The sequence below is a fragment of the Patiria miniata genome, unplaced genomic scaffold (assembly GCF_015706575.1).
Source record: "Patiria miniata isolate m_02_andy unplaced genomic scaffold, ASM1570657v1 HiC_scaffold_3, whole genome shotgun sequence".
Taxonomy (NCBI): Eukaryota; Metazoa; Echinodermata; class Asteroidea; order Valvatida; family Asterinidae; genus Patiria; species Patiria miniata.
In genome coordinates, this window is record NW_024037069.1 from 23,955,998 (window position 1) to 23,970,652 (window position 14,655).

At 38.3% G+C, this 14,655-nt stretch overlaps 2 protein-coding genes across 2 annotated transcripts in view; one reads left to right on the forward strand and one right to left on the reverse strand.

Annotated features, from left to right (window-relative positions):
* LOC119737427 (U6 snRNA phosphodiesterase-like) overlaps positions 1-14,655 on the forward strand; it is a 17,893-nt gene continuing 3,238 nt past the window's right edge. The window contains exons 1-7 of the mRNA XM_038211779.1: positions 1-61; positions 960-1,014; positions 2,434-2,600; positions 2,840-3,074; positions 3,488-3,593; positions 4,469-4,552; positions 5,430-5,544. Coding sequence (XP_038067707.1) covers positions 1-61; positions 960-1,014; positions 2,434-2,600; positions 2,840-3,074; positions 3,488-3,593; positions 4,469-4,552; positions 5,430-5,537 — 816 coding nt within the window. The 3' untranslated portion in view covers positions 5,538-5,544. The remainder of the gene's footprint in view (positions 62-959; positions 1,015-2,433; positions 2,601-2,839; positions 3,075-3,487; positions 3,594-4,468; positions 4,553-5,429; positions 5,545-14,655) is intronic.
* The window catches only part of LOC119737426 (NPC intracellular cholesterol transporter 1-like), a 21,388-nt gene continuing 14,342 nt past the window's right edge, over positions 7,610-14,655 (reverse strand). Inside the window, exons 14-20 of the mRNA XM_038211778.1 lie at positions 13,554-13,674; positions 13,280-13,341; positions 12,144-12,297; positions 10,475-10,706; positions 9,396-9,509; positions 8,570-8,732; positions 7,610-8,061 (exon numbers count right to left, since the gene is read on the reverse strand). Coding sequence (XP_038067706.1) covers positions 7,775-8,061; positions 8,570-8,732; positions 9,396-9,509; positions 10,475-10,706; positions 12,144-12,297; positions 13,280-13,341; positions 13,554-13,674 — 1,133 coding nt within the window. The 3' untranslated portion in view covers positions 7,610-7,774. The remainder of the gene's footprint in view (positions 8,062-8,569; positions 8,733-9,395; positions 9,510-10,474; positions 10,707-12,143; positions 12,298-13,279; positions 13,342-13,553; positions 13,675-14,655) is intronic.

Genomic DNA, 14,655 nt, shown 5'->3' on the forward strand with positions numbered 1-14,655 from the left:
ATGTCAGGTTTAGAAGCACTTCAGGACTATGGAAGCAGCTCATCAGATGACGATGATGAAGGTAGGATAAGTTACAAATCGTCGGGCATGTCGGGTGCCTGGAACTTGTGGAAGTGGAAGAAGGTCATGAAGGTCGTAAGGCCAGGGCGAAAAATGGGTCAAAAGGTCATGAAAAAAAAATTGAAGGTAAAATTCGGGTTTTTTTCGGGTAATCGATTAAGCTTGTCAATATCTTTCACTTTCATTTGATATACATATTGTCTCAAGGGGCTACGTTATTCTGACGTAATTAACAGTAAACAAAAGACGGAAGGAGCTTTTCATTATACTGCCCGGCAAAAGGTCGTAAGTTTGTAATTTATAGTAATTATTTATAATGTAACAAAAAATGTTGAAGCGCACATTTGACATGTTTAATGCAGGGCGAGTTTAAGTTTAAGGCAGATGGAGTTCCCGGTAAAAGGTCATTAGTAGAAAAATTTGAATAACTTCAGAATTGTAATGTTTTGCAGTAAGTGTTTTAGAAGTGTCAGGGGCTTTAACTGCTATAACTATAAGGAGGAAAACAATGGAGTGCCGTCGACAAAAAAAGTTACTGGTTGACAAAAAGTGGCATCTGACAAAAATAAAGTGCCACAACTTTACAATTAAAATATCATCACAGTCACATGCGTATTTTTTTTCTCGAATATTTGAACCGGTTAAAAGCTATTTGTGGTTGAGGAATGAATACTCGGTAAATTCGGGACAGCCCTACAAGAATAATGTACACATGTACTTGGATTAGAGTTATATTAATTATTCATCTTGGAACAATTGGTTTGTGAAGAAGAGCAAAACATCCTTCAATAATGCCAAATGCATGAAAAATTTTAACTTTGCAAGATTGGCCCTGCCTACATGTAGTTTTATTTATTGCATTACTGTAGATTGCTATTATGTTGCAACTTTCCCTGCAGGTTTCACAGAGGACCCCTCACAGTCACAGTCTGCCAACAGACATAAGCAGCAAAAGCAACAGGCCAATGGGTGTGTACTGTATTGCTAACTAAAAAAAGAAAACATTCAATTTATGAAAACTGTATTCAATCATTGTGCTACAGACTGGGACCTTAAGTGCTTAAAACGATGCAAAAGAATGATCAGGCCAACTTTAGTCATCTTTAGCTAGCATATTTCTCCAAAACTTTCACTAAATTCACTGGGCAAAGAGAAGGTCCTCAGTATTTCACCAACCAAGTTTGCAGACTCAATTCAATTTTTAAAGGAGACTTTTCTTCAATATTTGACAGTGGCTTGCAGGGGAGAGGGAAGTCAAGTGATTTTAAAATGAGGCTAAAGACTAGACTTGTACATGTCCATCCTTGGTCCAACTGTTTGACAAGACTTACTTCTTCATTCATTGTGATAAGTCTGGTGCCCGACTATGGAGAAATGTGTATAAATAATGACGTAGTACCCGACATCCTAGATATTTCTTTCGGCACAGTCAGCTGACAGTTGATTGAGGCAGTACTGAAGCGGTGTTGGACTGGTTGTTTCAGGTGCCAGTGTATTTTCTTGTATTGCATGTTTTCAATGCCTTAAAAGGGAATATACAACATTTGCAAACATCAAAAAATAAAACTACCAAATCATTTTGAAATACCTTGCTGGACTGTTAGTGAATGACAGTGTAAAGCATCCTGTAAAATCATGGCACCTGGTATACTGTCATTTTCAAGAAAAGTGGTATTTTTGTATCAATTTCCAACGCTGGTCGGCCGACCAGCGTTGGAAAAAAACTGGCTTTTTTTCAAATACTGGCCCCAATTGACCATCGCACTTGTTTGCAATCGATTACACACCTATGAACGGGTACAAGCCAGCTAGACTGGTTCCTGACCCTACAATTCCCCAACGTATGTAAACTGCTCTGTTTCTTCTTATATGGAGTCAGGGAACCAGACTACAGGAAAATGATTCTTTTTCTTGGTTTTTATAGCATTTTCAAACCCAAAACCTCAAAAAAGTCAGTGTAACTATATTTGCTATATATTTCCAACCCCCCAATTCCATCCATTTCTGAAAATTACAGCAAACGCAAATGATGCATATTCCCTTTAAGTTTTGGGACTACAGTATTGAAAGTCCCATATTTTCGGACTAATTGTACTATAGCTTTTTATGTACAATAACAATGTAGGGTGAAAATGTTCACAGTGCAACTACATACATCGTGTAGGATCTTCCAGTTGACTCAGGTCAAATCATTTGTCATACTTGTATCAAGGAGCAAGCTTCATCATTGGATAACACCTGCTTAAGGGAAGGGGGAAATATATTAATTAATTGGTTTTGGTGGCAGCAGTGGGATTCCAAGCCACACCATCAACATACACAGTGATATATCGCCCTCTTTGTTCAATTTGTTAATGGTTTCTGTTCAAACAGCTCAGTCCTCCCATCTCTCCCACCTGAGATACTGGGGATGTTTGGAGAGTCGTCTACAACCCATCCAGCAGAAGGAGGCCCACAAGATCCCAGCATGCATCATGATGGGCGAGTCCGATCATTTGAGCATGTTGCCGGTAATTGGGCAACATATGTGTATATTCCAGGTAAATCAGTTTCGTTAATTTTTGCTTGGCAAAAAAAAAAAATGGGAAAAAAAATCGTAAAAATGAAAATGTACTTCTAAGTTTTCTTTATGACTAGGTTTATGACTCTCAATGTAATTGTTTTATTTCCAATCTTGTTCTGACCAATTTTTCAGCAAAACATTTATTTATCGTCAATGTCTTCAAGTTTGAATGAACAAATACATTTTTCTTTTCTGTATTTGTTTTATCTCACGCAGTGGACTTAACAGATCGGCTCCAGACAGTCATGGAAGACCTCCTGGGTAGCCTGCCCTCTAGTGTTGACATGACGCCAGTGCCTGACCTCCATATTAGCATTTCCAGGACAGTGACCTTACAGTACCAGTGGATTGACCCGTTTGTAGACTCCATTAACCAGCAGGTGGCTTCCGTTGATGCGTTCCACTACTGTTTTGACGACGTGGAGTTTTACGCCAACGACGAGAAAACTAGGTGATGATATGAGAGATCGCGTTGAACCATAATAGACCATGCTTGATGTAACAAGCTGCAACAGGTGTAAAAGTCTGTGGGATCTTGTCACATTGGGCCATCAATACCAGTACATATTATGCCTATTCTGAGACAATGGGAGCTAGTCCAATTGAACAAGGCCACTGTGTATTGCTTCACCCTTCTGCAGTCGGCGACCACAGACTCTGAGGCAGTTCGGCCTTGTGATTTCTTTACCTGTTGGATCTCGTAACGTGGGGCAGACTTCTCTCTCTGACGATTGTTGTTGCCTTCAGCAACCTTTCTTGCCAAATACCCTGGAGCGTAAGGGTCAATGAAATCCGATTATCAAATCCTAATACTTTGGCCTGATTTTGTCTTAATATTTTGTCTTTTATCTGTGTGAAGTGCAGGTCTTTCATTGGACTGAAGGTCGGCTACGGACATCAGGAGATGCTGAAGTTGGTTGAGGGCATCGATCTTTGCCTCAAGGAGTTCTCTCTTCCTGTCTACTACAAGGTCAGAAAAAAACAATGAAAGTTACTCTAATCAATTACCAGCTGTTATAGAGATTTCTATTTGAGGTCCCAATATGACAATCCCTCTCATGCAGACCACACTGCTAACTGAAGGACTTGTAACTGTTCGGTGTTCACCAATCATCCTTTTTGATGAAGGACACGCAAAAAAATGTCCAAAGTAATTCAAATTCAGCTATCTGTATCTGTAGCATACTACAAGCAAACTCCACTGTGGTATATACAGTTGTTGCAGGCGCATGGGGGCTAGCAGCATCCCTATACAATTTTGTTAGTAGGTGCCCTTAGTGTTGAAGACAACTGCATCTCATGGAGCCTTGACTTAAAGGACTCCACTGAAGTAGCTTCCCTGACTTCTGTAGGAAGTAAGTTCCACTGAGCTGTTGTTCTTGGTAGGAAAGAGTATCTGTAGCAGTCCTTTTTAGATGTAGGGTGAACAAAGGATAATGAAGATGATTTTCTAGTTGAGATTTTGTCCCCTTTGGAATCAACTTGGTACTGATCAACATCAATTGCGATTTTATGATGGATGGATTTGTACAGCAAGGTTAGTCTGGGTATGGTTCTGCGCTCCTCCAATGATTTCCATCCGAGGTTGGTGATCATGGATGAGACACTAGTTGTGCGCCTGGAATCCTTACAGACGAACCTGGCCGCTCTGCGTTGGACAGCTTTAGGTTTATTTTTGTGGTCCTGATGGTATGGATCCCATGGATCATACACGGATAATTCAAAGTCAAATTTTTGTATTTCAAGGAGATGCATTTTTACACAACTCGGATAACCAGGATAAACTTACTTTTTATCAGATGGTCCCACCTAAAGTCAATTTTCATTTTTCTCTTTGCAATCCAGGAGCCATCTTTCCACGTCAGTTTTGGATGGTGTCTCGGGGATTACAGCAAGATGCTCAGTTCGAGTGACATCTCCATAATCCAGGTCAGTTTGTGAGTTACTGTGCTCTTCTCCAGTGTTGTAATTGAGTACATTTCAATGAGTATGAGTGTGAATACTTTTGCCATGAGTACGAGTATGAGAACGAGTTCAAGGCAATTTTTTTTTATGAGTATGAGCACAAATACCAAAAAATGTACTCGAGTATGAGTACAAGTACGATAACTTTCCACAAGTAAGAGCAAATTTCAACATGTCAAGTGTTTTCAAGCACTTTTTGTTGTCAAACTAGGGATTAAACATATGTGACCTGTTCTGTCAAAAGCAGACGCTTCTGAGCAGAGGTTGACATTGAGATAGGGCCAAAAAAATGATGTGGGGGTGATTTTTTTCGATTTTCTAATTTTTGCATATTTGTAATCTTGAACATGTCTAAAATATACTATAAAAGGTTGAAACCCTAATTTGAACTCTAAATATAGTATTTTTGATGATTTGTTAAGGTATATCAGTTAAAGAAATGTCACTTGAAACAGGTCTTAAAATAGACCCCAAACTTTAACTGCCATTTTCTCTGTTTTTCTACTTTTAACACGATGAACTTCAAAATAGCATAACTTTGCCCAGGAATGACCGGTTTCAAAAATTAAACCACCCATTAAAAAGGAAAATGTACATATTTTAACAATATGTGAAAATCTCATTTTTGACCTTATGCCCAGAAAAGTCTGATTTTGACAGAACAGCTTATGCAGTAGCCACCTAAACTGTACAAGTACGAGTACTAGTTCAAGTACCTACTGCTCCTCTCGCATTACTAATTTCATCTATTTTACATTTTTAATTTTATTTGAGGGAGACTTCCAGAAGTCTCCACTGGAAAGCATTGTACTTACTTTCTCACTATTTGTGTTCCAAACAGGAAAGGTTTCGGAGGCTTTGCGAGAATGGGCTTCTACCAATATCCATCTCAGAGGTCTGGTGTAAAGCAGGCTGCAAGCAGTTTAAGATACCACTGGGAATTAGGTGACATTATGGTAAGGTCATGAATATTCATAATTTCTCATGTAAATATGTAAATTTATGCAAAGCAGGCTACAAGCAGTTTATGGTAAATATGATGAATATTCATAGATGCATATGTAAATTGATGTAAAGCATTACAGTGCAAAGCAGGCTTCAAGCAGTTCAGCTAATACTGGCTACCGGTACGTGTAGCTGACATCATAGGAAGGCTCATGAATATTCATAAAATGTGTAAGCAACTTGTATGATCGTAAGCTCTGGTGGTTTACTTGAGATAAAAGATTAACCATTTCAAAAGATGCAGTTTTCAAAATAGTTTTTTTTTTCAAGTGCATAGATCACAGACAATGTTTATTCTTTCACTCATGAGTTTAATAGAATCTGAAAAGAAATTATTTTACATTTGTTTATAAGATATTTGTCCATTTTTCTAATAAACCTAAATTCTGATAACTCAGTTGGCCCTGGTCGAACTTTAAAAGTTCTCACAAAAGTTCGTCTGTGTCTTATCGGCTGCTTATCGGTAGAAAACTAGACTGACAACATATCTAAGTTCAGTCTACGCTACGTTTGATAAATATGCGCTTGTAAACGATAATGAATTCATCATTTTCACTGAAAAGGAAGCATTTTAATGGAATGTTTTAGGAACTCTAAGAGGTCTATTTTTTTTAAATACAACCTAACGTGGTAAATGTTTTTAGTTGTTCATACTTCTTACGTACAGCCTGGAATGTACAGATTTTTCTCTCAAAAACTTGCTTAGTTTTTGTCGGAATACAAAGATAAACTACAACATATATTTTGAAAAGTATCATCTATAGGTGTGCAAGGTTAAGAAAAACAAATTATTGGTTGTCTGAACAGTGCTAGTACATATGTACAAAAAGCTTAAATATGCGTTTACGTTCATGAACATAAAACATCATTCCGATGCCAAGTTTAAAAAACTTCTTCAAAACATTTATCAGTAATTTTTGAAGGCCATGTTGTGATAATTAGAGAAGCATGAAATATTGTAATTCATTGTCGAAAGGTGATGTTTTGGAAGGCAAACTTTAAAATGAGATAATTTATGTTTTTTTCCCCAAAGAAAAAGAAACAAAACACACAGCTGCATAAAAGTGTTTTCAGTTGACAAGATAAGAGTATCCTTGCAAGACGTATGTTAAACAGTAACATAACAGGCACATTACAAAATCTCATGCTTTCTAAATTTATTTTCTCTGCATAATTGGTACTAGAACAAAGTGCAAACAGGACAAAACAATACATTATACTTAAAGTAATTTTCTAATATTATATACACTAAATAAGAAAACTGGCTTCGTGTTTCTGTTTCTGTGAAGTTTTCACTTGGTTTGCATATTTTCTTCTGAAAATACAAACGCAAGTTCAGAAACGCTGCATGATTTGGAAGATATACTGTTCGTCTTTAAATTTGCTGCTTGGCAATTTATGCAAATATTCTAAAATATTCTTTTTACTGCAACATAAAATGCAAATCCACATAAATACCTTTGTTATTTTTTGTGCCAAATCTCATTTCACTGAACTAATTTTCCTTTCTTTGTCTTTTCTGGCTTATTTATTTATGTCAATCTTTACTATCTAAAATTTCTAAAAAGAAAGTAACAACATACAAAATAAGTTGGCATGCCCATTAAACACAATGGTAGTTAAAGTTGCATTCCCTGTTAATTTTTCAAGTTTTGTAGTGAATTACAGATTCCTTTTCTAACTTGCTATTTTTCAAGCAATACAGAAGTTTATAGTCACATTTTTATAGGCCAACTTTTTACAAAGTTTGAGTGACTGTTCTTGCGAGGCACACTGGTTCCCACCCCACAATCAGCATCAATAATGTATGGACCGGGTACCAATTTGCTCGCAAGGCTGATCTGTTAGTGCCCAAAATAAAAAGTTCTTTTTTTTCATAGGGTTGTAGATGCCCAAATAAAGAAAAAAAGGACAGGTTTTATGAGTTGGTTCTGAAAAGAACCGGTTGGTTGAGTGTACAACTCTACACTCAACCAACCGGTTCTTTTCAGAACCACACTTCTTCCAAGAAGAGATTTCTTTCCACATGGTGTTACCCACAAACTTTATAATTGATCTCATCCGCCATGCAAAGCTTCAAGTCATATATAACATATAAGTTACAAATTTATTTAGAGAAGAAAAATTACTTTGCTAAAAAACACGGGGAATGTAATGTTAATTTATGTATCGCGAAATTAATTACAAATCTGTAATTTCCACTTTGGGGCCATCCTCCTCCTCGTCACTTTCCTGGGCTTCCTTCGCTTTCTTCGCTTTCTTGCTCTTGCGACCCAGACTAGTCTGGACCCCTGCCTCCTCGTATGAGACTGTGTACATGTAAGCAGGCGGTTTGTCGTCCAGCTCATCCGCACTCAGTGCGACGTTGTCGTACATGTGGGCCTCCTGCTGTTTGCTGGAGTTTGCCAGGAGTTTCTTGCGTTCTTCGTCTTGTTCGTGCAGGAGTTGGGCTTTGTTGACTGGCGGACCTAGAATCAAAATTTGAAAGGAGATTGTTTAAGCTAGTTTTTTTTTCATCTCCAAAAGATGACCTTTAACAAAAAAAAAGTTCTCAAGATTGTTTGAATAATTCAAACTTTATTTTTTAGACAATTTTTAAAGAAGGGGGACATGAGCCATTGTGAAGCATTTTGACATTTTCTACTAATTTCTTTTTCTTAAACCCTTTCCAGAGAATTGGTTCAGAACAGCGTCTCCTACACCTTAAGTAAATCAGAAGTTTGATTGTCCTATGCAATAATATGTAAAAAAAAAAAATCGGTCAGAAGCACTGTGAAAAATGTACACAAACCAAAAGTGGGCGGGGCTTATGGCCTAATCTGAAATGGTTATTGTACAAAGTACTTCACTGAGGCCATATTTGGCCAGTTTTTTGGGAGAAGATAGCCTCTTTAATACCAAGTAGAAATCATGAAGTTTTATTCATTATTACTGAGGAGATTGATTTACATGTAGAGGCACTAAGGATTAACTTACCAAAGTAGCTGAGTAGAACTGGAAGGAAGATGATTCCGTGGGCCGTACCCAGCAACGTGATGGTTAGGAACATACGGAAGTAGAAGATGTCAAAGAGTTGAGAGGTAGCGAAGACTAAGACGATGGTGCCAGGGAGATTGGTCATAGCTACTCCACTCAAGACCTGAAAGATCGGCAGATAGACATTGGGTCGTTATAGACAGAATTTGTATGATGTAAAATACATTCATGTTTACTATACTCTCGAGGACAATGCTTTGTGTTTCCCTTTGTCCCTGTATTATAACACTGTCCCATAGACTAAGCACACACCTACTACAGAGGACCGTTTCCAACAAAAGACCCAACGCCAGAGGACTGAAAGGATCTGTTGTTCTCCCTCGGGGGTTATGTAGAACATGTACAGTAATACAGATGCATTTTGTGTGCAAGCATGGGCGAAATATCACTGAAAACATAACATCACTAAATTAATTAGGTGTACATCATGACAAGTTCTGGATTTCAAAGACATTTTATACAGCTAAGAAAGGAATTGGATTGGGCATGGGTGTGATCCCTTGCCAAATGTCACAAAGTGGTCCACGGTTTCTGAGTAGCGCCCCTTGAACACAGACATTGGTAATTTGGGAGACCTCTGGCATAGGGCTGCATAGCTCAGTTGGTATACCAGTGAGCACTCAAAGGTTGCAGGTTCGAATTCTGCTTCAATGATTTTCTTTATTCTGCTTTAATGAGATTCCATAGTGATATTAGAACCCTCCCCTTGTACATAAATTTAAAACTAGGAAAGGAAATAAACTAAAACTAAATATTAAATACTCACAGCACTTCCAGTGTGGTACAGCGCATACTTGGCCCGTTCGTTCCTGTTGGCTTTCGTAGACATTCGGAATGTTCGTGTGGTGTGGGACACAAATTCCACTGACATACCGATCGCCTGTGGAAGAACAGAACATTTATCATTGTATTTACTATGAAAGAAAGACCACGGAATTGTGATCTGAGGGGCAGAGGTTCGAATCCAGCTACTGGTCGTGCGTTGTGTCCTTGGGCTTCCTTGTTTATAAGGAACTGGAGCCAATTTCATAGAGCTGCTTAAGCTCAAAATTTGCTTAAGCACAACAAACCCTTGCTCAATATAATTAGGTTATCGGTGAAAACTCCATGCGATGTACACTGCTTGTGACTGGTATTTAGCTGTTGTTCACTTGGCATAACAATCACATGGAGTTTTGGCCGGTATCCTGATTTTAAAGTTTTTTTTGTGCTGAAGCAAATTTTATGCTTAAGCAGCTCTATGAAATTGGCCCCTGGTTTTTGGTGTTGGGAGAGAGAAACAAATTGTCGATAAATTGTCTCAGTTTAGTCGGATTGTCCATTCGCAAGACCAGTCACAAGTAACAGGGAATGAACAATGACAAAGGAATGCTTCTGTAACAGTTTATTTGAATAGCTTGTGATTTGACTTGAGACTGAAGGACTAGAGATGGACTTGTGATGGACTTGTGATGGACTTGTGACTGGACTTGTGATGGACTTGTGATGGACTTGTGATGGACTTGTGACTGGACTTGTGATGGACTTGTGATGGACTTGTGATGGACTTGTGACTGGACTTGTGATGGACTTGTGATGGACTTGTGATGGACTTGTGACTGGACTTGTGATGGACTTGTGATGGACTTGTGACTGGACTTGTAATGGACTTGTGATTGTCTTGTGAGGAATTTGTGATGGACTTGTGATGGACTTGTGAAGACTTGGGATAGACTCAACTAAAACACTGTTAGCAATAAAGAACTTAGCATTTAAGCAAGTTTCTATGGACATGATATACAAAACTGTTCCAGGAGATTTGGGGTGATTTGTCTCTGTTATCCATGCCACACATCTACCACTTACCATTGTCAAATTGACCAGAGATATTGCATTGAAGTCGACGCCCCACAGATACATGACTCCCAGCGTGTCCACAATGATCATGATGATGTTGATAAGAATGAAGAAAGCTGAGATGACGTCGAAGCCGAGGGCGAAGAAACTGACAACAAAGATGGGCACCATCGCTATGGCGATATTGACGACTGCGATCTCAACCAGGTCTATGTACTGCTCGTAGTAGACGTAGAAGAAACTGTAGAAACAAAAATGAATGTTAAAAATGATAAACCTCAGTAATGTGACTTCTTTTTCTTCATTTTTAAATACCTCTGATGTTCAATGTTTGCTTTTTCTGTATTTGGTTTGTGTGGCCCATACTGTGAAGAATACTGTATGTCATCATAACTATAGTACTAGGCTCATCTGGTCAAAGTGGATCCAAAAAATGTCAGTTTAGGGTATTATTTAAACTCATTAAATCAATATGAGGTTTTGCCCTTCACCGACGTATAAACACTGTGTACTCAGTGCGTTACCTCCCGAGTGAAAGTTGGAAAAAGTAAAAATCACTCGGGTGGGACTCGAACCCACGACCTCCTGCTTTCTAGTGCAGACGTCTTACCACTCGGCCACCGAGCTTGCGGGATCGGTTGTGCATGTGCATGTAGCAGCGGGTACCACAATTAAACTATTCGTAAGATAAATGTGCGTCGGGGTGATGTAAATCAATATTAAGTTTGCCCTTGTACATCAGATTGGAACCAGCCAACCAATCCCGCAAGCTGGGTGGTCCAGTGGTAAGACGTCTGCACTAGAAAGCAGGAGATCGTGTGTTTGAGTCCCACCCGAGTGATTTTTTTCTAACTTTCACTCGGCAGGTAATACACTGAGTATACAGTGTTTATATGTTGATAAAGGTCAAAACTTAATATTGATACACTCATTGAGTCGGTCAGTCAGTCAGCAACTCAGTCAGTCATTCGGTCTATCAATGACCTATTAGTAAGTCAGAGGTCAATGGGCTGGTAGTGGTGTGCATTTACGGGTAGTAAGGGTGTCAAGAACCGGGGACCCTATTGAAGTAAAACATGGGTACCCTGGTACGCATAAAAGAAACCTGACACCAAATTTCAAAGCTAAATTCAAAATTTATTCGATTCCGATGCACAGCCCAACAGACCATTATCATGTTGCGGCCATCTTGATTTTTTTACCATTCAAATCAACGTAACCAAAGCGAGGCTGGAAGGAAAAATAGTCTGGTTCCTTTTTGCACCAAAAACATTATCATTCAGTACTGTTATTGGATACAGGGAACATGACTGAAATGGTGGCAGCATGATAAAGGTCTTTAGGCTGGCCCTTAATAGATAAGCAGGCATGCAACTTTTCCTCGGATCAGCTGATTTCCTCTTTTTTTACTTCCCATGTGTGCCATTAAAAATAGAAAAAAAACTGTACAAAATCTGGGCAAAATTTGAATTTCCTCTTTTTTTTTTGACTTCCCAGTTGCATGCCTGGATAAGGTATTTGCAATTTCATCATCTTATTTTTGCAATTCCTCATCCTTTGCCAGAGATTTAGTTACTGTGCTGCATTTAAAAAATAATCCGTAAAGAAAATTGCACATTTGTCTGCAATTTGGAAGTAAAACTAAAGATTAAAAGTGTAAACTAGCAACATCACCGACCTGTAGGAGAAGACGTCAAACTCATCCCCTAGGTCCGGCTTCTTCATCTTCATATCCATCTTGATTTGTTCCGCTACTGCTCGCGACTCTCTAACGGCTGCCGTGAATTGCTCGGATCTCGTCAGCACCGTGTGGAAGGAGAAGAAGTAACTTGCTGAAAAAGACACAAGCAAAGAGCGATGTTCAACGAAAGCACTGTTTAGATATCCCATTCTTTTCTTTGCTACTTGCCTTAAAATATAATCAAGTTTATCAGAAGAGAAAACTGAATGGATGCATTCACAAACTTTAATACTGATGTAATTTTTGCATCGGGGATGTGAACTTATTAATATTGGGTTTAAAGGGAAAATACAACATTTGCAAACATCAAAATATAAAACTACCAAATCATTTTGAAATACCTTACTGGACTGTTAGTGAATGACAGTGTAAAGCATCCTGTAAAATCATGGCACCTGGTCTACTGTCATTTTCAAGAAAAGTGGTATTTTTGTATCAATTTCCAAGGCTGATCGGCCGATCAGCGTTGGAAAAAACTGGCTTTTTTTCAAATACTGGCCCCAATTGACCATCGCACTTGTTTGCAATCGATTACAAACCTATGAACGGGTACGAGCCAGCTAGACTGGTTCCCTGACCTTACAATTCCCCAATGTATGTAAACTGCTCTGTTTCTTCTTATATGGAGTCAGGGAACCAGACTACAGGAAAATGATTGTTTTTCTTGGGTTTTATAGCATTTTCGAACCCAAAACCTCAAAAAAGTCAGTGTAACTATATTTGCTATATATTTCCAACCCCCCAATTCCATCCATTTCTGAAAATTACAGCAAAAGCAAATGATGTATATTCCCCTTAACATACCTTCTCAGATATAATTTAAGTAGATCAAGTTGATCTGGCTCAGTCAAAGTGCAAGTATTTTAAATCGTTCTGTGGTAATCCTGCTTGTATATTAGGAGTTGAAATACATGATAAATGAACATCTTTGAATGTGCAGCTTGCGTCTAATCAGTAAGTATTTTGGGAATGACAGAACGGAGACAAGACAATAGGGATGCAATTTTTTCATCATTTTCGAAACCAACATCTTGGAATCTTTTTGGAAACAGACAATTGTCCAAAAATCTTACCATCAAGTTTGGTTTTGGTTTCGTCTGTGAAGTGCAAAGCGTCGTGGTAGGCTGAACGTCCTCTATGGAAGAATTAAAACACATGCTCATTAGTGTATGTACTATGTTTCATAGTTAAGCAAGTAGTTAGTCCCTGTACTGCCCCAAACCGCCCTGCCAGTTACTACCTGTACTACCTGTACTATTAGGTTTTAATAGAAGAAAAAATAGATTTTGTTGCAGAGCAAGGGAAACACAACTTTAAGTTGTAAATCAGTTATGAATTCCAACTTACCCTTTTGGACAGGTGAATCCAGGATTATGATCAATAAAGTACGGTAGATAGGTCTCGAAGGTCTTGCCGACCGGTCGTACTCCTTTCTGATCCAGCGAGAGACACACTTCACACGGATCAACTGTAAGAGTCGGAATAGAGCTTTACATACAGCAGCCATATTTGAGGTTTATTTTTGTTATCTTAAGACTTTGTGTAGAGAACACCTCAAAGATGGCTCCAATGCAAAGAATCTGATGGAATGTTAATTAAGTTGGGGGGGGATTGGTCTTTTTCAAACAAGCCATATTTGAAGTGGAATATTTATGCCATTTATTATAGGGGTCAAATTTTCTTTAACCCTAATCCCTACTGGCTTTTACTAAGTACTGGACCAAGTCCGCCAAAATCCATCAATCACACTGCTTCCAATGCATGCTTTGCTTAATAGGCCTCCAGGCCCAACTCCATCAATATTTAGTCACACCAGGCCTGCAGGACCAAGTCCCCCAAAATCCACCAAAATGGGGGTATGGATTTTGATGGAGTGGGGAGGTTAGGTTTAACACTATAACCATCACCGTTTGGAGAAAGTATATATTTGGCCATTTTTCATATTTTGTGAATAGAAAATGTGAAATTTAAACCTTTTTTAATCCAATGTGCTTCAATGTTTCAACACACTTGCATCATTGGCACTAATAGTATTTTAAAAAATATTTCAGCAAATTTAAGAATTTACTGATCATGCCACAAAGTTTGTCCAATGAAGTGAATATTGTAATGTTTAGAAGTTATGATTAAAAACAAAGTTATTTTAAATTACTTTTCTGTGAACTATGGTTTGTATAATATATAGAATGTAACGTGGTCGTCAATATTTCTCGGATTCAGCTGACCTATTTAAAGGCATAAAGGTTCATTTGCATTTATCCAAAAAGTACCAACCCAATCATCAAAAAGCTTACTTGGATTAAAGATCGTACTGGTACTAAACACCCTGTGAAATTATTCCGTCTGGCTTGCTGTCATTTAGAAGAAGTCAAGAAATGTAGGTGATTTCCAACAATCAGTCACTTGACTGATTTTTGGGAAATAACGAGGCAAAATCATGTTTTGTGAT